The sequence below is a fragment of the Capricornis sumatraensis genome, chromosome 4, assembly GCF_032405125.1.
Source record: "Capricornis sumatraensis isolate serow.1 chromosome 4, serow.2, whole genome shotgun sequence".
NCBI classification, from domain to species: domain Eukaryota; kingdom Metazoa; phylum Chordata; class Mammalia; order Artiodactyla; family Bovidae; genus Capricornis; species Capricornis sumatraensis.
In genome coordinates this window covers 47,237,456-47,261,026 of record NC_091072.1, presented here as the reverse complement: position 1 = coordinate 47,261,026, position 23,571 = coordinate 47,237,456, and the positions used below count along the sequence as shown (strand labels likewise).

The 23,571-nt window shown below is 35.9% G+C and overlaps 1 protein-coding gene across 1 annotated transcript in view; it reads right to left on the bottom strand.

Annotated features, from left to right (window-relative positions):
- Positions 1-1,427: 1,427 nt before the first annotated feature.
- TRHDE (thyrotropin releasing hormone degrading enzyme) overlaps positions 1,428-23,571 on the bottom strand; it is a 460,588-nt gene continuing 438,444 nt past the window's right edge. Inside the window, exons 16-19 of the mRNA XM_068971693.1 lie at positions 14,292-14,459; positions 13,642-13,782; positions 7,932-8,013; positions 1,428-1,571 (exon numbers count right to left, since the gene is read on the bottom strand). Of these exons, the coding sequence (XP_068827794.1) occupies positions 1,428-1,571; positions 7,932-8,013; positions 13,642-13,782; positions 14,292-14,459 (535 nt within the window). The remainder of the gene's footprint in view (positions 1,572-7,931; positions 8,014-13,641; positions 13,783-14,291; positions 14,460-23,571) is intronic.

Sequence of the window (23,571 nt, the reverse complement as noted above, 5' to 3'; positions counted from 1 at the left end):
GCTTATGTGCGATTAGTTGTATTGGCATTTCATAATGGTAAACGTAAAATATGTTCATTTTTGAGTATCTAAGCAGTGCTTGGAGAGCTGGCCTACTGGGTGAGAGTACCATTTAAAAACACTTGTGTTACATAATACACAATCAGGAAAAGACTATTCAAAATTCTCAGTTAGAACAGAGTTGGCAATGCCAAAGGATGCACTTTGCTCAAGAAAAGAAACTTTTCATCATAATGGATGGAACAACTGGCATCAAAGATCATTAAAATCCACCTGAAGTAGGGTTGCTTCATGGGGGATTAGATTCACACAGACCCAAAAATCAACACATGGAGAGAGTTTTTAACTCTCTGGACCCACCCAACATGAAAAAAGTAGAAAAACAAACAAGATGACAAAGAAACACTTTCTCAGCACTGGTCATCATTAAGTGTGCACAACTGTTAGTTGTAATAGGAAGTTTGACTAAGATGATGACAGAATCTATATTTATGAGGTGAGGCTGCTACTTCAGAAATTAGAAGAGTGTCTGTATGTAAAATTTTATTTCAGTTCATTTCTATGTAGTAGAATAGATTATTCACGAAATAGATGAAAAAAATCTATAACAGGTGAGAAATTTATCAGGAAATTGTCAGGAAGGATAGTACTGAGATAAATTCTTTGAAGCATTTTCAAAGTTTGCATATGTTTATAAAAAGAGATAAATTTTCTTTGAGGTGAATTTTTTGCACAAGTGCAGAGTACAGCATACTATATACATATTGGGCTTCCCTATGCACATATACATATGCACACAGTGTCTATATGCCTTTTTAAAAACATATACACAGCTTTAACTCAAAGAAAATTAGTTAGTAACACAATAATCATTGCAAGACAATCCAAGTGCTGAAATACATGACACCAATCAAAGGGTGATTTCACCTCTCACATTGCCCAGGACTATGACTATAACTCCCTGTTGTAGTTTTATTTTGTTGCAACACTGATTGTCATAGATAATCTTTGTGCTTTTGTATAATGCCCATCCAGATGGAACATATATTCACATACAACAGTGGACATTTTAAGTAAGCATGCTGGCACACAGGCGGGACCATACAACCATGCACAACATTTTCTGAATATGTTTTTCCATACCGACTGCAACGTCAACATGCACCACTATCATATTTGGTCCTGTACAGCGAGGAATGTACAGCAGAAGCAGTCATGGCTAGATTCACTGGCAAGAGTTTCTTAAGAGAAGAACACCCAGTAGAGAAACAAAACAGAATGAATAAAGCCAAAAAAAATTCCTAAAATTAAAAATTAAAAAAAAAATTTCCTCCCACATGTTAACACTGAAAATCTGGCCATATTCCTCATTCCACAGCAGGTCTTCTCATCAAATTCTGAGTTGAACTGATTATAAGAGACACATATTAATGTCTCAGAGCTTTTCCTAGCCACTGGAAAAGCTCATCCTGATAAAGCATTTTCCAGCGTACATTGGCTTCGACAGTTTCCACAGCTCTTGAGAAAGAGGCAGCAGCTACTCCGTCATAGCTCTTCATAAAGTTCTTTAGCTGGAAACATAAATATTAGAATGGTAAACAGACAGCATAAGTTATATGCTCAATAATACTCTAATAACTTTGTATGGGGGCAGATGGTTACTATACTTTTCATGGTGATCGTTTCATAATGTATTCAAATGTCAAATATAGACAGGTATACACAGTGTACCTGAAAATAATACAATATTTTACTATGTTTCAATAAAAAACAAAATGTAAAAATGATAAATTCATATCTTAAAATGAGCTCATGTCCAACACATATAAACAAGAATTTATTTGAAAAAAAAGTGTCACAGTCACTACAGCATGTATATTTAATGTGTGGAGTGAGGTAAGTAGGTATATCTAATATGTGGAGTGAGCTTATAATGAAATTCAATGAAACAGATTTTGTCCATTAGGTATAATATAATTTCTTTCGGAACTGAAAGGGGACAAAAAGAATGAAAACAGTTTAAATAAATAAATAAACAGTTTAAAGTGTAGCTGCTCAGTCATGTCTAATTCTTTGCGACCTCAATGACTGTAGCCCACCAGGCTCCTCTGTCCATAGAATTCTCCAGGCAAGAATACTGGAGCGGGTTGCCATTCCCTTCTCCAGGGGATCTTCCTCATGCAGGGACTGAACCTGGGTCTCCCGTATTGCAGGTAGATTACAGTCTGAGCCACCAGGGAAGCCTAAATAATTCCAAGTTTAGCTTCTTGTTTCATAAATATTAAAGCAGACATATTTAATTCATCTTTCATAATGGGCTGATGAGGTAGTGGCAAAAACTAGTTCTAATAACAAAGCATATCTAATGTACTGGCAGTAGTGTTAGTCATTCAGTCATGTCCGACTCTTTACAATCCCAGGGACTGTAGCCTGCCAGGCTCCTCTGTTCATGGAATTCTCCAGGCAAGAATACTAGAGTGGATCGCGGTTCCCTTTTCCATGGCATCCTCCCAACCCAGGGATCGAACCTGGTCTTTTGCATTGCAGGCAGATCCTTTACCGCTGACTCACTGGGAAGTCCCCATAGCTCTGGGTTGGGCTTATTGACAGAGAACATTCAACCCATCAACCTATTTATTACTGGAAATTTTTCTGTGTCGTGTAGCCACCACACTTAATGGCAGCTATATTCTGGAATTTCTATCTCCTAATCTTCTCAAGGGCATTCCCTCTGCTCCACCTCAGCTCTCACAGTCCTATTCAGAAACCCATCAGCCCTGTCACGGGAAGCTCCAACTCTGTCATAGATGAATACAGTGGGCTATCTGTTACCTGATGTCTGAGACCTCTCCCTTATTCTTTCTGGTCTATCTTTTATATTGCCAATATACATATATTGGAGTGGATTGCCGTTCCCTTCTCCAGGGGATCCTCCCAACCCAAGAATCGAACCTGGTCTCCTGCATTGCAGGCAGATTCTTTACTGTCTGAGCCACCAGGGAAGCCTGGTGAATATGTGTTATCTAATATACTAATAGCCTTAACATTGAATACAAGCATTAAAGTTAACTTTTTGTCCACAGGGAAAAAAATATTCATCTTTTCTAAACAAGTAGTATGAGTGTTTGACACCATCTTTGCTGGCAAAAGAATACCAAAATTATTGAGTAACAGCAACAACACAAAATAATGATGCTATGAGTACTGGATGATAAATGACACTGGATCACCTGAGTAACTAGATTTAGAAAGAATGAAGACGGAATGTTGATTCATTTAGCTAGAGAAGTTGAGCTTTAATTAGAATGTGAAAATTTTTAAATGATTTGTCATAATTTTATGGGTATAAGATGTTCTCTAGAGTACACACACTTTAGGAATGCACAGGAATTTTATTGCAAGATTAGATACTAGCAGTTTTTCTCGTGGTTTCATATGTTTTGATAACTGGCAACCACCAATGAATGCAAGGCTTATAGACAAATGCGAAAAATCAACTCGTTAACACAGAAGTGTTTATATTGTATAATCAGGATAAGGTGAGATTCATCACATGATGGATGCCACATGATGAATATGCCAGGAGAGAAATGTCATCAAGATTGACTCGGGTGTAAGGGCATGTGTATTGTGGGGGGCGGGGGGAGGGGTGGATGGGGTGATTTAAAATGGAGTTATTAATAATTATACCTTTCTGAATTAATCTAGAAGTTGGTTTGGGGTAGCTTGGTTTGTTTATGACAATATTACTTTGATTATATGATACATTTTTTTAAAGTTTATCCTATACTTTCCTATAAAGCCAGGCACCTTGCAGCATTAGAAATGGATTATCACATCTCAGAGCTATATTCTTTGTAAGACTTCAAAATCACTATCTTTTAATAACAAACATGAAAAATATTCAATGTGTAACAAAGATTTATCGTTACTGTCCTTAAAACTTATCTGACATCTGACACATACAAAAGAAAGAGGATGAAGGGAAGGAACTGAAATTTATTGATACCTTCAATATATACCTGTGACATGTACACATAGATAAATAGAAGTCTAATGAAAGCATTTGAATCATATTTTTAAACTTAACTAATTTATCTAATAATTCATTTGAATTTATATATTTATGTTCAGATACATTCAGTCCATATTCCTAAAGCAACAAATAGTACATTTTGATCTATGCTTTGAATTTTGTGTTTTAATTTATTACAAAATATGTACATTACAGTGTATATTTGTATATTATATCTGTTCATTATGGTGGCTTTATTTACATAATATGTCAATCAGGAAAAAAAAATTACATCTACTTCTTTTAAACTATGTTCCACATTATTACATATTTTCCTAGGCAGTCAATGAATACTCCAGACAGTAATAAATGACCTTTTGGTAACTTTGACTCTGGGGAGTATGCTCTTGGCCTTTTGATAAAATAGTAAGCCAGCCTGAATACATGAAGGAAAACTCTTGTCTATCTCAAAGGCAAACTGTGAGGTTGACTATGAATGTGTTATCAACACAAACACAGTAGGTCGGATTATCCTGCAAGAGAATTCTTAGTAGAAAACGTAACTGGAGTGTCTCTAGAGATTCATTTCTTAAATCACTATTTAAGTGTGTTAAATACTTCCTTGGTGAGCTTAGAGAGCATGACGTGACTGATATGCAGATTAGCTGATTCATCAGAACACAGATGGCCCCTTTGCATAGTTGGCATAAACTGATCTTATGCCTCACACTCCTCCACAACTCTTCTGGTGAACATGTGGTCAGAGCAGCCATGTGATAGGTCCTCAGGCAGGATCATAGCACCTTCCAGACCCTGCCTCACTATCAAGGGCATGGGGTAGATGGAAGGCATTTGGCATTCCATTTCGCTTATTTTGGCAGTTCTTCAGTAGATGTTTTGCTGCTGTTAGTTTTTATCATTGCACTTCCTAAATATTTATGCTATCATATGCTTTTATTTGAAAATGTTCCAAGTTTAGACATTTCTATAAAACAACATTTAGTAAGATGTCAGAGTTACTTGTGTTTCCTGTTCTTCTTAGCATAAAATTTCTAGACATGTTTGTTAATTTACCTATTTAAAAACATTTCCATATTTGAAAAAATTCTTAACTTAGGGTACACTAGACCCTAAAACTCACAAAATAATTTGTAATGTGCAACACATAATATACTCAGTAACTATCAAACTATCTGAGTCGAATTAGCTATTGCTTGTTAGTGAGGTTTATATTTTCAACATTAAAACTGTAAATGGGATGCCCATGATGCACAGAAGCTGTGTTGTTTCACAACAGTGTTTTGTATAAGGCAAAACAAACAAACAAAAAACAAAGAGTGCTGGAGAGGATGGCTGAATGAACATCAGTATGAAAAATGGCAAGGGCCTCTGAGAGTCGATGAGGTTGTACTTCCATTAATTTAAAATTAAGGAAACAATGTACTGTTTCATGGAGAAATAGTGTTCAAATCGCTAGAGCCATGTAACTAAAAAGAAACGGCCCGTTTCAGGTTCTAGAATGGCGCTTTGGGGAAAGACCACAGGACAATGTAAGTGTCTCTGCTGAATGCCCCTAAAGCTGATGGGGATCATTAAAATCTAAAATCAGCTTTCAGAATTCATAAAGATGCCAATTCCCTTTTGATCTGTAAACTTTTGAAAATAAGAATATGCTATAGACAAAAAGAGCACATTGGCTTTTCTGTTTACAAGGCTCATTGGATATGGGAAAATGAGACCGACATTTCTCCAGCTCCTTCTAATTTATGGAAGGCGGTCATCAGCAATACAAATTATCCCCCCTCCCACCCAACAACAGTGGTCCACAGTCTTACAGTCAATGATTAGATAACAAAAGTGTGGAAAAGCCTCAGGCTACAGTTGTTAAACTAGAAAGTCAGTGCAAGTAGCTGTGTCCTGGAGGGATTCATCTCTCAGGCTATGGAGAGCTTGTGTTGTGAAGTTAGCTGCTTTTCAGATAATGGAATAAAAGCTGAAAAGTTGAGTTTCAGTTTCCAGATGACACATTTCATTACAGGGGTATCTTGGAACATTTCACATGGCAATTAAATCAAGTGTAAAAAATTAAATATGTAAGTGAAATATGTAAAGCAAAATGGCCATCATATGATAAAATTAATTTAAATGTCCGCTTAAAACATGTTTTTCCATGGGTTGGGTTATCACCAAAGCAAGGGGAAATGAAAGATTAGAGAACAGAAGAAGAGGGAGAGAGAACAGGAGAGGCACAATGGAAGAGGAAGATAGGAGAAGTAAGGGAGCCAAAATGAAGACGGGGGAGAAGAGAGGAGAGAAGAGATTTTTCACTTTTTTGTTCACTTCAATGGCTGCACAAGTTGTCACTAAATGAGTCTTTCATTCCCAGATTATTGAATGCAAAATCAAAGAGTTAAAACTATTTCCTTTAAATACACAAAGCCATTAGCTTAATTGTTCTTTCTTTTAGCTTCCTTTGGATACGAAAGAATTCCTTCTCTTTTGGGTTCCTAATAAAAAATATAGCAAAACATGTATTAGGGCTTTCAAATCCAAATCTTTCAGGGCTGGGAACACACATAGCAGGGATAAAAATAGAACTTCAAATTCTTACAATCAGAGACTTAGCTTAGCTCATGGTGTGAAAGAATCCAAGTTGGTGCGTGAACGATGATCATACAAAACTGGGTAATATTCGGAGATATTAAGGACGGAGGAAGGCTGATGCTTCCGGGGGAACCTTGCTCAATGGGATTAGCTCTGGGTCACAGCATCAGGCTTTCTGTCAGTGAAAACTGAAGAAACTGTGATTCTCAATGGTAAACCTCAGCTATATTTTATAATTATAGGTGAGGAGAGGCTAAAAAAGTGATAAATGTTTGAAGTCCAATTCATTTCAATCAGTGAAATATTTTGCTCCTTCTTCCTACCTAGTTATGCACCCCCAATCTCACATCCCTCTCTATTAGAGATGTGAATTAATGGTCACAAAACCAGCTGTTTTAAATTCCGGAGACATAAACCAGAGAAAAAAGAAAATGTTAGATACTCTGCAAACTGGACTTAAGTCTTTAAGAAAAAAATAATTTCAGTTTCATTAATTAAATTCACTTGTGACAGTATTCAGCAGAATTTTAAACTATTAATCTTAATATATGTTGTCAGATATAGTTACTTCCAAATATATGAATTTATTCCATTTAACAAAACAGATAGCATGAAGCATATTATCTTATCCAATTATCATTCTTTGTATAGACCTGACCACAAAGCAATGAGACTCAAGGTCTGTACCTCAACAGCAATCTTAATTCTGCATATCTGAATGCTGAGTCATTGTGACAGGATAGTTTTAATGTTCCAAGGATCCTAAACTGGGATCACAGAGACAAATGAGGAGCAGCTGATTGGGAAGATTTCTAGGGTATATTTGGAGTCTCCTATTTTGAGAATCACTGGGGCTTCCCCAGTGGACAGTGGAAAAGAATCTGCCTGCAATGCAGGAGACCCAGTTTTGATCCCTGTAGGGAAGATCCCCTGGAGAAGGAAATGGCAACCCACTCCAGTATGCTTGCCTGGGAAATTCCATGGACACAGGATCCTGGTGGGTTATAGTCCATGTGTCGCAGAGTCGATCATGACTTACTGACTATACAACAACAAACAACATTTTGAGAATCATTACATTCAAGCACCTTTCACAGGCTGAGTATTTAATGTTTAATATGTTAGAAACATTTTTGCAAATAATGACTGAAGTAAAGTCTTTAGCATGAATGTGTGTATGTGTGCATGTATACGTGTGTGTGTGTACTTTAAAGGAATGAGTATGAATTTATAGGAAAGAAATGGTTGAAGTCTATCTATAATTTCATAAGTTTACAAAAGAAAAATATTACATTCATCTTAAAATATTTACCTCTTTCAGTTCACCTTCAGTATTAAGAAATTCTGTAACACCACTGATAAGTTTGGAATTCATAAATAGTGCTTCTCCATACCTTGAAATATTAAAAAAAAAAAGTCATAATGTTAAAACAGGCAGTAATTTAAGAAATACTACTACTACACAGATGTTTTAGACTCCTTCTCATGAGCTCCATTCCGTCTCTTAATGCTGTTCAAGGCTGTGCCCCTAGGGAATGGAGAGGTGCAAAGGGCTTTGGCTATGGGATGCCATCAAGTGTATCCGGATTTGGCTCACAGTGTTTCAGAGAGATCTACATTATAGTACATTTTTTAAAAGGGAGTCCCATGATATTATAATTTGGAATGACTATTATATTGCCAATATGAGGCCTGAAGAAAAAGTATTTTAAAACTTTTAATTTTAAAGCAACCTGGGTCACTGTAAATAAGGATTCCGCCAAATCTGCAGAATCAACTTTTGGAATTATCCATAAGTCACAGAGATCCTTTGGTCTGGTCAGCCCAAACTGATGTTGGCATTATTTTCTATTTCATTCCTAAAAACTAAGCCAAATTTCTCAAAAAGACTCCCAAAAGATTAGCACTTTTTCCTATGAGCATTAAAACACTGAATTTTTCCTTTGAATTTTACAATCTTTGTATCACAAGCATATTTGACTCATGACCTAAGGTAAGAATACTATGTATCAGCAAGCTGAAAAGATTTTTCCTTTTACTGATTTGTGTCTACTGTGCTAAGAGTACCTATCACAGGATATCATACTCTTTGAAATTAAGAAAAAAAAAAAAAAAACAGTACACTAGGCTAAACTGGAGGCAGGATCAAAATGGCTGAGTAGAAAGACCCTGAATTCACCTTCTCCTATGAACATGCCTAAAATACAACTACATAAAGAACCTAAGAATGACTTACTGTCTATTCATTTATGATAAAACCCTAAACAAATGAGTGGGAATGCACATAAACATAATAAAGATCATATATGACAAGCCCACATTTACAATCATACTGACTGGTGACAAATCAAAGTATTTCCTCTAAGATTGGGAACAAGATAAGAATGACCATTCTCACCGCTTTTATTCAACATAGTGTTGGAAGTTCTGGCCAGAGCAAACAGATAAGAAGCATAAATAAAAGGAATCCAAACTGGAAAGGCAGAAGTAAAAGTTTCACTGCCTGCAGATGACATTATACTATATGGAAAACTCTAAAAACTACACACACATAAAAAACTATTAGACTATGTGAATTCAGTAAAATAGAAGGATACAAAATTAATAACAAAAATCAGTTGCATTTCTATACACTAATACTGAACTATCATAAAGACACGTTGAGAATTTTTTTTTAAAGTACACTAAAGATAAGATTATGAGTTTTTAAAAGCAAAAGTCCAGCCTTCATTACAAGAGGCTTTCTAATGCTGTCCCTATCTGTGGGAACTTAAGTAATTTAGTTTCTGGAGCCTTAGGTTTCTCATCTTTAAAATGAGGCATGGGAGGTGCTTATATTGCCAAATGATATCACAGACAAGGGCTTAACCTCTAAAATACACAAGGAACTCAGCAACAACAACAAAAAAACAACAAAAAACCTAACTGAAAAATGTGCAGATCATAATAGACATTTCTCCACCTTATACTGGTCAGTATGGTCACCATTAAAGTCTACAAATAACAAATGCTGGAGGGTGTTAGCTGCTCATTTGTGCCCAACTCTTTGTGACCCAAAGGACTGTAGCCCACCAGGCTCCTCTGTCCATGGAATTCTCTAGGTAAGAATTCTGGAGTGGGCAGCCATTTCCTCCACCAAGGGATCTTCTCGACCCAGAGATCAAACCCATGTCTCCTGCATTGCAGGCAGATTCTTTACCATCTTAGCCACCAGGAACGCTTCCCAGGTGGCACCAATGCTAAAAAAAAATCCTCATCTTCCCAGTGTATGACACATAAGAGATGCAGGTTCAATCCCTGGGTTGGGAAGATCTAAAGAAGGGCATGGCAACCCACTCCAGTATTCTTGCCTGGAGAATCCCATGGATAGAGGAGTCTAGTGGGTTATGGTCCATAGGGTTGCAAAGAATTGGACATGACTGAAGTGACTTAGCATGCACCTATGCAGAGAAGGTATGGAGAAAAGGGAATCCTCCTACACTGTGGGAATGTAAATTGTTATAGTCACTGTGGAAAATAGCATGGAGGTTCCTCAGGAAACTAAAAGGAGAATTACCATATGATCCACAATCCCATTCCTGGTAATATACCCAGAAAAAAATTATAATTCAAAAAGATATCTGTACCCCTATTTCAATAGCAGCAGTATTCACAAGAGCCAAAACATGGAAACAACCTCAATGTCCACTGACAGATAAATGGATAAAGATGTATATATATACAGTGGAATACTACTTGGCCTAAAGAGGGAGGCTAAACCATATGACCATCATAAATTGCTATAATTCTAACAATGAATTGGGAGATGATTCAGTTCTAACATTGAATCTATGGGAAAAGTTGGTTAAATAAAATAAGTATTCATTAGTAATCAATATGTGGTTACAAAAACGGCCAACTATACAGGAAAGTTGACAATTCCTCTTCAAAGAGTGTTTTGTTTATACTTGCAGTCATGTGAAAAAGAAAAAAGTCCTTTCCTTGAAGGTTATGTACTATATAGTATTGTAAACAGATCATTCCCAGTTATTATGGTTAAACGTGATAAAAATAAAATTATATAGTGTTCAGAGTTCCTTTAGCTGTGGGGTCTCCGGAAAGGCTTTCAGGAGATGAAGACAGATGGATTGAATATGGAGCAATTTCAAATATTAAGGAAGAAAGCAATTTTAGGCAGAGAACCAACATACACAAAGGCAAGGAGGTGTGAAACACCACGGTGTGTGCCAACAACTACATGCATTTGGTACTGAGGGTATAAACTGTGAGACTGAGGATAACAGAAGAGGTAGAAGGGTCAGTAAGACAGGAGCTTAGATTTTCAACATGGCACAGAGTATTGAAGGCTTTACGAGAGGAAATGTCATTTCTGCTTTTCAGAGATATTCTTGGGACAAAGGGAAGTGGTGTGTGTGTCCATGTACGCATACATGCGTACATATATGTGGCAGCATATGTAATTAGAGATAGGAGACAGTCATTAAGAGTACTAACAAAGGATAAGAACCTTCACTAAGGCAGTGTAGTAGTAAAGAGAGGAAGAATTCAAGAAATATTTAGGAATTGTTAAACTGATAGGACGTCAAGCCTAAATGTTACTTTTTACATATATCAAGGAAAAAATCTACTATATATAGATTTCCAGGTACCCAGATTGAGCAATTGGTGGATGGCCATCTATTTACTGAGAGAATGAAGACCGAAAATGATGGTTTAGCTTTGCAGGTACACCTCAAAAAAACACCATCTTTCATAGAGTGACGCTTAGGTAAAATATCTGAGCTAGAGGTTTTGGAGTGATTCAAACTGTGAGAGTAGATGGCAACTAAAACCAGGGAGAATCTGCAGGCCAAGTAGTAAGGAGAACCTTGGACTGTGCCCTCATGAACTTTGATGTTTCAAGATGGACAAGGGAGTGGAAGGTGAAGAAGACAATCTTATTTGTCAAGATAAACACAGCTCTATCTGTAGAAATGCTGGTACTTCACCTTTCTACATTTTTTTTTTTTTTGGTATAGTCCTAAAGGCTCTATTTCTATTTTTTTTTAATTTAAATTTATTTAATTAGAGGCTAATTACTTTACAATATTATATTGGTTTTGCCAACATCAACATGAATCTGCCATGGGTGTACACGTGTTCCCCATCCTGAACCCCCCTTCCCCCTCCCTCCCTGTACCACTCTTCTGGGTCATCCCAGTGCACCAGCCCCGAGCATCCTGTATCCTGCATCTAACCTGGACTAGTGATTCATTTCATATATGATATTATACATGTTTCAATGCCATTCTCCCAAATCATCCCACCCTCTCCCTCTCCCACCGAGTCCAGAAGACTGTTCTATACATCTGTGTCTCGTTTGCTGTCTCGTATACAGGGTTATCATTACCATTAACTTTAGTTTGAGAGAAGTCTTAGGTTTACGGAAAAACTGAGCAGAAATTTGAATTCCCAAGTGCCTCTTCCTCCCTCTTCAGAGTTCTAGTTAATATTGATGTCCAGCTAATTAAACAAAGAGGTCATTAGACTGAGGTGGTTCTAATGTTATCTCTATCTTTCTACCTTTTGGTTAGAGATGATGTACTTTCAGTGAAATAAAACAGACATATCAGGAACCGAATATTTTAGGCAGGGACTATAAACTATATAGGCATTATACTGAACTCTGATTTACAAAACCAGTTCCTAAAGAGAGACTCTGCATTGGTAGATATTTGATACTCTTTAAAGTCAAATGCTTGTACGTATATATTAATTCCATCTTGTATCTGACTATTCCTTATACTATGTGCAGGACAACAAATCAAGTGTAAATCATTCTAATTTCTGAGCTGAAAATACAAGAAATAGGAAAACAATGTGTTATCTTGGAATATTAGTGCTTTCTAACAATGAAATATCTACAGATAGAAATATATTTTATTATTAAAAATAAATTCAAACTGAACTCATTATACAAGGTCAACCAATAACAGTGAACTTTTAAAAAATAAAATTTATATACCAGCTTTTAAGAGACATAACAGTGGGTATGCTAAATGTCTGGGAACATTTAAGTTTGAGAACATGCAGCATTTACGTGCTCTATAATAAATTTAATTTTAAAATACCATAGAGATTATCAGAGTAATACATTAACATTTATTATAATATATTTAAATATATAATGAAATATTTTCTAAAACAGAGTCTGAAGAATTCTCAACATGAAGCAAGATGGCTCAGGAATGAATTCTACTGCATCTAGAATTATACAGTGATTCAAGCATCCCTCCTCTATATCACGGCTTTACTTCAGATGTTTTATGATATTTATATTTTTAAATAGGTTAAACAATTCTATAGAAGGAATTAAAGTTTTCTTGTTCTGTGCATGTGTGTTAGTCACTCAGTCGTGTCCGACTCTCTGTGAGCCCATGGACTGCAGCCCGCCAGGCTTCTCTGTCCATGGCATTCTCCAGGCAAGGACACTGGAGTGGGTTGCCATTTCCTTCTCCAATGTGAATTTTAGAAGTAGTAGTTTAGTCTCTAAGTTGTGTCTGACCCTTACGACCCCACAGACTGTAGCCCCCTATGTTCCTTTGTCCATGGGATTCTCCAGGCAAGGATACTGGAGTGGGTTGCCATTTCCTTCTCCATTTCTTGTTCTAATACCATTATATATGATTCATAAATCATTTTTTCTACAACACACTCAGGATATAAGATTTTAATGATACAATTTCTTCAACCTAAGACAGTTTGATAGATTTTCCAGGAAAGCTGCAATACTAAACCTTTTCATTCTGCACATTTCCATACTTAATTATGGTTATCAATCTTTAATAAATGAATAATGTTATAGAATTGTTAAATTAATTCTGAGCTTCACAGGAGTGGCAACGCCCATCTTGGCTGACTACTTCAAAATCTAATTCTATTATCTGGATCTTGCTTCTACCACAAAAAGTTGGGCCTTTATCTCTCAGATATTACCTTTGATTTACTCACTCCAGGAAGAATGATTGAAGTCTTATTTTTACCTGGTATTTAATATCTTCCATTTATCTCTAAAAAACTTCCAGGCAAGGTCTCGACCATGTGGATTTCGAGCTACATGGATTATCACATCAATTGCATCTTGATCCAGAACCACCTCAGAATTCAGTGATAGATTTAGAAGCCTTTAAGGATAGAATTGCAGGGAAATTTTTAGTTTAATAACAAACTTTTCTTTACTATCAGAATTATAGGATTTAAGTTATCACAATCTTCAAAGAATAGTCCATTTAAACTTTACTAATAAAAATTTGTCAATAGAACAATTTTGTATTTATAAAAGGAAGAAGAACAAACTCATATCATTTTAATTGATGTATTAATTAATGTCTGAAAAAAATCTTGTAGGTGGTTAAATCATTCTGATTTAATGATGAAATTTTGCTTTAAAATTATTTTTAATAAATACTTCAATTTTATAATGAAATATTATCTTACATACATATAAATAACATAAAATAGAAACAAACATTTCAAATCAACAAGCTTTCATCATATTAATATCTCAGTTTTCTTTAGTTCTAAAATGATATATTTTAGAGTAACCAGCATATTTAAAGAAATAAAAACAAGTGCAGTACAATTTAACAGAGAATACTCTCATTATACAAATTTAAAGATTTAATTCACCCACCTATTTAATAAATTCCTGTCATCACTGCAAGTTAAGGCTTCCAATAGTATTTTCTTTTCAGAAATGGCCGTGGTAGAGTGGAATTTCATCCATATGAATTCCCAGACATCCTCATCCAGTAGTGAAACTCCTGTACAGTAGACGATGTCTCTAACATTTAGTGGTATTCTAAAGAAGCAACCCATGGTGGTTTTCTGTTAATTAAAAGCTTCATAATATTGAAAATAAAGACAAATGCTGACTTAGTACAGTTTTTTAAAAGATGGTTTTGTTAGTTAGATTTACCTGAAAGATAATAATACCATATAGTAACAATATTCAAACTATTCACAACTGAATGAATAAAATAATGTATTTTATTTAACGATAGTCTTGAATGCAATTTTCCCACTTTTGAAATTATATGGACAAAAATCAGAACATAAAGGTTTTTTTAAAAAATATTTTTATTTTATAGGAGTCAGAACATAAAGGTTTAAGGAAATACAAACAAGGCATCTTATATTTCAACCAACATAAATATATTTATGCTCTCAGAATTATTAGACCCAAGAATGATGAGAAAGTACTGGATGAAGATGAAACAAATACCTCCTAAGTTCTGAGACATTATTTTTCTAAAATTATTATTCTCAAATACCTCTCTGAATTTGGGAAGCTAGAAGATGACTAACACAGATAATAAATAAAACATAAGTAGCATACTCTTGCCTGGAAAATCCCATGGATGGAGGAGCCTGGTAGGCTGCAGTCCATGCTAAGGGTCGTACACGACCGAGCGAATTCCCTTTCACTTTTCACTTTCATGCATTGGAGAAGGAAATGGCAACCCACTCCAGTGTTCTTGCCTGGAGAATCCCAGGGACGGGGGAGCCTGGTGGGCTGCCGTCTATGGGGTCACATAGAGTCGGACACGACTGAAGTGACTTAGCAGCAGCAGCAAAATTTGAGAACGTAGAAAGCTCTTTTTCCTATGTTTATAAAAGTGACTATAAAACATAAACTAAATTTTTATTTTGACTTCAAACTAAATGTTATGGAGGGAAACTCTTAGTCAGTTTAATTAATCTTGGTTATTTATAAGCTATAAATTCTCATGTGTACATTGCCATGGTAATTAGTTTTTTACTAAATATTATTCTTTCAAGTTTTTATATATTTCCCACATTTTAAAAAACTCATCCCAGGGACGGAGGAGCTTGGTGGGCTGCCGTCTATGGGATCGCATAGAGTTGGACACAACTGAAGTGACTTAGCAGCAGCAGATCTCTGAAAGAATACTCCAATACATTAAAAAGTTAAAATGTATTTCTCTTTGTATAATATTTAGTAATCTATTATTAAAATTTATCATTTATAATTTGAATGTGACTAATAATAAGAAAATTTTTCTCTGTATAACAAGATGAAAATCTCTTTTAAATATTTAGGACCTTGACGGCCCAAACACTGCTTTGGTTAAAGGAGTGCTTAGAAAACGGGACGAAGCACCTGCATGACTACCAATGAGACGGTCATCATTCTGCTGGGAAAGATCTGTACAGTCAGAACTACGGTTCTTCCAGTGTTCATGTACAGGTGTGAGAGCTGGACCATACAAAAGACTGAGGGCTGAAGAATGGATGTTTTCAAACTATGATGCTGGAGAAGACTCTTAAGAGTCCCTTGGACAGCAAGGAGATCAAACCAACCAATCTTAAAGGAAATCAAACCTGAGTATTCATTGGAAGGACTGATGCTGAAGCTGAAGCACCAATCCTTTAGCCACATGACTTACTGGGAAAGACCCAGATGCTGGAAAAGATTGAGGGAAGGAGGAGATGGGGATAACAGAGGATGAGATGTTTGCACTGACTCACTCACTGGGCATGAGTTTGAATAAACTCGGGGAAATGGTGAAGGACAGGGGAGCCTGATGTGCTGCAGTCCATGGGGTAGCAAAGAGTCACACATGATTTAGCAACTGAAAACATCAAAGGTGATCTTCATCTTTTTTTGTTAAGCAGCTAAGTAGGCTACATCAGAGATTGTGTATCAGGATACCAAATGTGTAGAGTTAGTACTATCACACAAAATTCACAGTTCCCAGAAATGGCTAAAACTACACCACTCTGTCTCTTCCTACCAATAACTAAATTGTTTGGAGAAAAGTTACTTTAGTCTTGCTGACTGAATCTTTTCTTTCTTTGTAGTATTTGAAGACAAGCATTTTATTTGTTTGATTTGTTTTGTTTTTGAAGAAATGAAAGAGGTATAGATATCAGAAGAAGCCAGAGTTTCATACCTCTCTCAGCCCTGGAATCCCTTGAAGAAAGTACCCAGAATAGTATTCCTAAAGGTGGTGAAACCTTATTCCCCCTGCTCTGTTCATGCCCAGCTTGGGCTTCCCTGGTGGCTCAGTGGGTAATGAATCTACCTTCATTGCAAGAGACCTGGGTTTGATCCCTGGGTCAGGAAGATCTCCTAGAGAAGGGAATAGTTACCCACTCCAGAATTCTTGCCTGGAGAATCCAATGAACAGAGCAGCAAGAGTTGGTAATGACTACGTGTATAAAACTTTTTGATTTGCACACACTAAGGAAAACATTACCATCACATTTTGAAGATTGCATCAGTCCTGGTAGATACAAAAATGTCTCCATCTTTACTAACTTCCTTAAGAAAGTAAAAAAATCTACTCTTTTGTTAAATCAACAGCTAGGAAAGTGGATGAATCTTTTCCTCCAAACATTACAGGCTATAGAGCATAATACTGTATTACTGTCATGATTTTGGCCAAGAGATTGCTATAAAAATTTGCCAGAATTAGCAATAAAATGTCTACTTAAATCATTGACTCAAGGATCAATATGTATTAGATCTATTAGACCTAATAGTAAGAGCTTATAAATTCTTAAGCAATTAATATACCAAAAAGTTCAAGGATACAGACCACTGAATGAGGTTATTACTGCTTAGGACACCAGTCTCCAATATCAAGCAGAAAGGCATACAGAAATATAAAAAAGGCAAAAAAAAAAGAAAGAAACAGAAAAAAGTAGACATTAAACTATGTTCCTTAGAAACAACTTGTGTCATGTACTATAGTCCTTAGCAACAGTCCATAGTTTGGTAACTCAGTCATTACTCCTGGCCGATGTTGAACAGCAGACGCAAATGAATAAATGGACTGGTTAGTACAAAGTCTTAAACAGTGGCTTTAAGGGGCATCAGAAGTAGAAAATAAGACTTTCATGCAATACTGCATTCCAGGTTGCCCATCTTATTTTATCTGGACTATACAATAATATAATGATATTTGTATTATAATAAACTTCATTTTGCAGGAGAGGAAACTTTTCTGAGAGAGAATATTTTGCACTGTAACAACTATAAAGTAGGTTGAAAACCAGGATGACTTATACATGAAAATCTTTCCTATTTCTAGCAGCTTAGAGATGGCTAATGATGATGAAAATAAAATATATTGGTTTCTGTTAGTAATAATAATCAGTAATTGTCACTGAATGTTGATATTTCTTGTTCAATAAAACACTATCTTATGGAAAGTAAGAACAATAAAAAATTTTAAACAGAAAAAATATATCCCTTAAAAGGATACCATCACCAAACCCTGGATCTATTGAGTAGGCTAGAAAAGTAATACCAGTGCAGCCAGTCTATGATTCCCTTCATGCTGAACTGGCTGAAGCTGTCACTTCTGCCCTCTCTTTTTCATTACTTTCTTTAATCCACAGTTTGATCAGTCATCTTTGAGAAATATTCAACACCAGCAAGAATGGTTTTCCAACAATAAGCTTCCATTCTGTTCACCAGAATCAAAGTGACACTTGTTAAAACTCAGCTTCTGGGTGACTGAAAAGACATAGGCTGGCGGTGCATTTATAGAGACGTGTAGCAGTATGGTCATACACAGAGCACAAAGAATCTTGAAAGGGCACCAGGAAGGAACTGCTGGAAGAAACAACAGATAGATTATCCTGAAGGAATCTAACAAAAGGTGTCCTGGGCAAAGGAGGCCTTTGAAAGCAAAGCTGTCTAGAATAGGGGCAAATTCTGCTTTTGAAGCAGCAGCCTCAAATCAAGAGACAGATCACACAATTTGGACGTCCTCTGCAAGAACCTGCAGGTCAAGTTTCAGGCTCATGAGCAGCTGTTTCCCTATGCATAGCAAATGCATCAAATTTGATGTTGATGAAAATGAGACCCTCATATATTTACACATATAACCTAGAGCCTGTTGATGATCTATTGAAAACTAACCCTTTGTCTCAGTTATACGGGGCTTCCCCGATGGCTTAGTGGGTAAGGAATCTGCCTGCAATGCAGGAGACACATGCATTGCGGGTTCAGCTGCTGGGTTGGGAAGATCCCCTCCAAGAGGAAATGGCAACACACTCCGGTCAATATTATTGCCTGGAAAATCCCACGGAGAGAGGAGCCTGGCAGGCTACAGTCAATGGGGTTGCAAAAGAGGTGGATAAGACTGAGCAGGAGCACAAGGATGTCAGCTACAAGTCCTCAAACTTAAGGAAAGAAATGGCTCTATCAGCAGATACTGGGAGGTACACTTGTTTAAAGATTCATAAGCCTCCTTAGAAGAGCAAGGACAGAGCGGATTAGCCAGAAAATACTGCTCTGATTTTTCTAGCATTTCTTCCCAACCCACCAGCTTTTTGTCTTCCTTACCCACCCACCAGTTGAATCAATATCTGGGTCATGAAATTACTTGCACTCATCACTGAAAATAAAACAAGATGGGTGAGCACTAAACTTGCCAAAGGCCTTGGTTCCCAATGATTTCCATTGTTAACGGAACCCCCTTTCATTGCTAAATTTGTAAAGATGTTCTAATAGCATTTTAGCAAAATGATTGCTCTGGGGACAGTTTAAGATCTCTTGGTATAAACCAAAGTCATTAGGAACAAATGAGAAAGCTCATTTGTTTGTAAAGCATGAGCTGAAAAACCCACAGTACCCATAGTTATGAATAGTGCAAGTAAGTCCTGTGAGATTCTTGATATTAGAATTACAGGGAGTGAGAACATAGAAATTGTTTATGAAAATGTGAATATCCTCACAGTCATATCTCTTTAACTGTTGCCTCGGAAGTAAATCTTTTAGTGGAATTTGATCATGTGGAAAGGAAAGCTGTGCTTGTTTTTCTCTAGGTATGGTATGCATTGCATACAGGATTAGAGAACTGGACTTTCCTAGCTGCCTTCCTACAAGATGAATGAGCCAAAAAAGAAGTGCTTTTATCTTTCTAGGGCACTAACACCGCAGAAATGATTACCTAATTAGTCTGACTGCACTATATTTTTTATTCTTCTCTCATTTTAAACAGCATGATGACAGAGTTCATTTGTATGTAAAAGTTCTGAAATTATACAAGTTGCATATATCATGTTGAAATAATTTTTTATATTTTGGTGATATGTTTAATCTTTTTTTACCTTACCAAAAGCAAATGCCTAAAAACTAAAAACTTTGAGGTAGAAGTTAACAAATTAAGTACTGGGATGATTAAAGGCATCCATCTTTAGGAAAAACTTTTTACAGAGTTAAATAGTAATGGTGATGTAGTGGGACTAATATTTTAAAACATAGTAAATTTGTACTTTAGTTATTAAATGGAAAATTGTGAAGTAGACTGGTAAATTAACATAAATAACTAGAAAAATTTCCAAAGTTTTTGCTACGGAAGTTTTCATTGCTGCATTTTTTAAGGTGAAAAGTCAGAACATCTAAGAGAGAGGATATATGTATACCTATGGCTGATTCATGTTAAGGTTTGACAGAAAACAACAAAATTCGGTAAAGCAATTATTTTTCAATAAAAAAATAAATTAAAACAAAATAACAGTAAAGAATTTAAGATATAAATAGCAACTAAGAATTACATCATAGATTAATATTGAATGATATGGTAAAATACTTTATCTAATATGATGAAATATATCATTAAAGACAGAGTATTATGATTATATATATTAATATAATATCTCTATGCTAATCTAAAGAAAAACGATAATTTGTATGTTAGAAGAAAGACTGAAAGGATAAATAAGAGAATATTAACATTAGCTTCTGGGATTGGGGATTATAAATAATTAGAATTTTTAAACTCACATATTTCAAATTGAATGATTTAATAACTTTTACAGTTACTTTGGAAATAAATAAGTGTATAATTACATTTATAAAGACAAAATTCTTGGAATAAAATATATTTCAATATAAAAATGCTATTACCGATACATAAAAATAATTATGATACAGTTAAAATATCTCCCAGGGGAAAATTACACTTACCAAAATAAAAAAGACCACACTTTAAAATAAAATTGTGATGCTTAATCATGATATGGGTTCATTTAAGCAGGTTTTTAGTAGACCTAATTGGACTAGTAACTGCCTTTAGTACTAGGCAAGTCAAGGTCATTGCTTTGGGCTTCACTTTTTACCCTAATTGGACAAAAGCTTTTAAAGTACCTGAGTTCTAAGGTCCCTTCCTGCTCTGTTAGTACAAGCTTCTTTTCATTAGTGGTTGTATTAACTTTGAAATGTACATTTAATTATTTTCAAAGACAATAAAAAAGATTTTTCAAATCACTAGCCTCTTCTTTCAGTGGCACTATACATGCCATTGATACAGAGTGGGCCTACCATTTAATTCATTGTAATTAATTTGCAGTTAACTACATCATTTGACATATCATTTTCCTATTCTAACTAAAAATTAAGAGACAGCCATGGTTGAGGCTTCCTGCACCAACACTCTCTATCTTGGTCTGCCTTATACTTACAAGCACTCTTACTTCTTTCAGGGCACACAGTCCTAGACTTTAAAATATCTGACTGAAAAGTAACCTGCATTATCAAAGGCTGACCGTGTCCATTTTGTCTTCTACCCGCATTTCTCATTCTGTCTTGATCCTTTGGTCCCTTGGCTGCTGCTAAGTCATAGTGAATAAAAATTAAAGGTGTATAGAAGGAATGTGTGACTTTTTGCACCTTCCTGTCCATCTTCCTGGAAAATGGGAATAATAATTCCTTACAGCATTGTTGCAATGATTAAATGAAATAATGTTTCATTTGATATTCACATGATAATGGTGCATATCAAGAGTTCAGTATAGACTTCAGATAAACATTGTGCATAGCCAAATACAGGGGACATAGAAAATTGTCTATATTCATAGAAAACAGGTATGAACACAGAAAATAGCTAACAATAACATTCATCATCCTCTTCATCATTTTTTTTGCTACTATTTTAAGATGTAGTGGCAACAAATATCATTCCCAAATGAGTACTGGACTAAAAAGAAAGCAAAAATAAAGGTTTAAGCCAATCTTGCTAAAAATGAAGGATTAATTATAAAGGTCATGAATGACATGCATCTCAGGTTTAAGGCATTACAATAAAATACACTATTTTAATTCCACCTAACTTGACTGGTATGCGTGTGGGCTAAGTCGCCTCAGTCGTATCTGACTCTGCGACCCCATGGACTGTAGCCCGCCATGCCCCTCTGTCCAAGGGATTCTCCAGGCAAGAATATCGGAGTGGGTTGCCATTTTCTCCTCCAGGACATCTTCCCACCCTAGGGATCGAACCCCCATTTCTTATGTCTCCTGCACTGGCAGGCAGGTTCTTTGCCACTAGCACCACCTACGCTACTGAATCCATGCAAAAACTCTGGCAACCCAAGGACTACAGTTCCTTAGTATCTCTACAAGCCCCCTGGCCGAGGAAGAACAGAATCCCACGTGAAGTACACAGTTGGTGAGGCGGCAACAATGCTCTCAAGGGTATCCTTCCTATAAGGGGTTGCTCTGTTTCTGAAGAACCCTCTTACTGGTGCCCACAAACCTGCCCATTCCCACTAAACACTGATCACAGCAAAAGAAATATCCTTTTTACCTCAAAAAAAAAAAAAATAGAGTAGGGGGAAACCTGGTGGACTATAGACCAACTGTATTTAAAATGTGTCCTGAACTGATGTTCAAAACCTCTTCACATTTTCACTTTGCATATTGTAAAGAAGCATATGCTGATGCTCCTAGTTGAAAGAAAAAGGACTGCTGGGAAGGGGTCAGTCACTTTAACTCAATATCTTGAATGTATCAAGAGTATATTTTAAGATAACTGCACTCCTTTTAAATGGCTTTTATAATTAAATGAACTTTAAAAGGGACGTTCACTTTGCTTAGGCTGAAATAATAAATATGACACTATATTTTAAACCTTTACGTTTCTATATATAAAGTAGCTACTACTTCTACTGGGTGGGAAGGGAGGGGAATGGTGAGGGTCAAGTTTCTGGGCTATAAGGCCATTTTATAAAATATAATTGCAAAAGCACAAAAACCAAAGAAACCAAGCGGCCCAGACACAAGATTAAAAAGAAGAGGACTAGAAAGAAGAAGGAGACATCGAATAAAAGGTAGGAAAAACACACAAGACATACACAGAGTTGCCAAAAAATTCAGAGTGATGATGACCAAGACTGGCATGACAAAAACCTGCAAAAACATAAAGGTGAGATTTTTAAAAACGTTCTACTGAAAACCCTGCGGCTGCTGCTGCTGTTAAGTCACTTCAGTCGTGTCCAACTCTGTGCAACCCCATAGCCTACCAGCCTCCTCTGTCCCTGAGATTATCCAGGCAAGAACACTGGAATGGGTTGCCATTTCCTTCTCCCACTGAAAACCCTAGAACACAGTTATTTAACATTTCACAACTCAGAACCCTTATGACATCTAGAATCAATTATGCCTATAAGAACTTTAAAAAATCAAACTGGTTTATAACAAAGGTAGAAAAATTAAGATATCTATGACGACTCACTTGAAAACTGAGAAGTAGGCTGTGAGTATAAATAACTAAAAGCATAACATAATTTAAAACTTAAGAGGTATACAGTTGTAGTACAAGTTGTAAAATGGCTGATAAATTACCCTGTTTATAGATGCCTGTGTTAAAGTGCAGATAAATTGTTTCCTAATTGTTTCCTGTAATTGTGTGCCTATTATGCATGGCTTTCCAATCAATCTCCAATCTGCTCTATCCCAGTCCTTGAATATTTAAGCTTCTTCTTCACCTCGTTCAGGTCAGAGCAGTGTAAATCGAAGTGCCCCCTATGATATGAATTTTAAAGATAAGTGGTGTTTTCTGAATCACAATGATTAGAAATAAGTACTCTATGTTAACTTTTAAGATGGAAGATAATGACAGGAATAATACATGAGCTCCAACAGCAAAACTATAGCA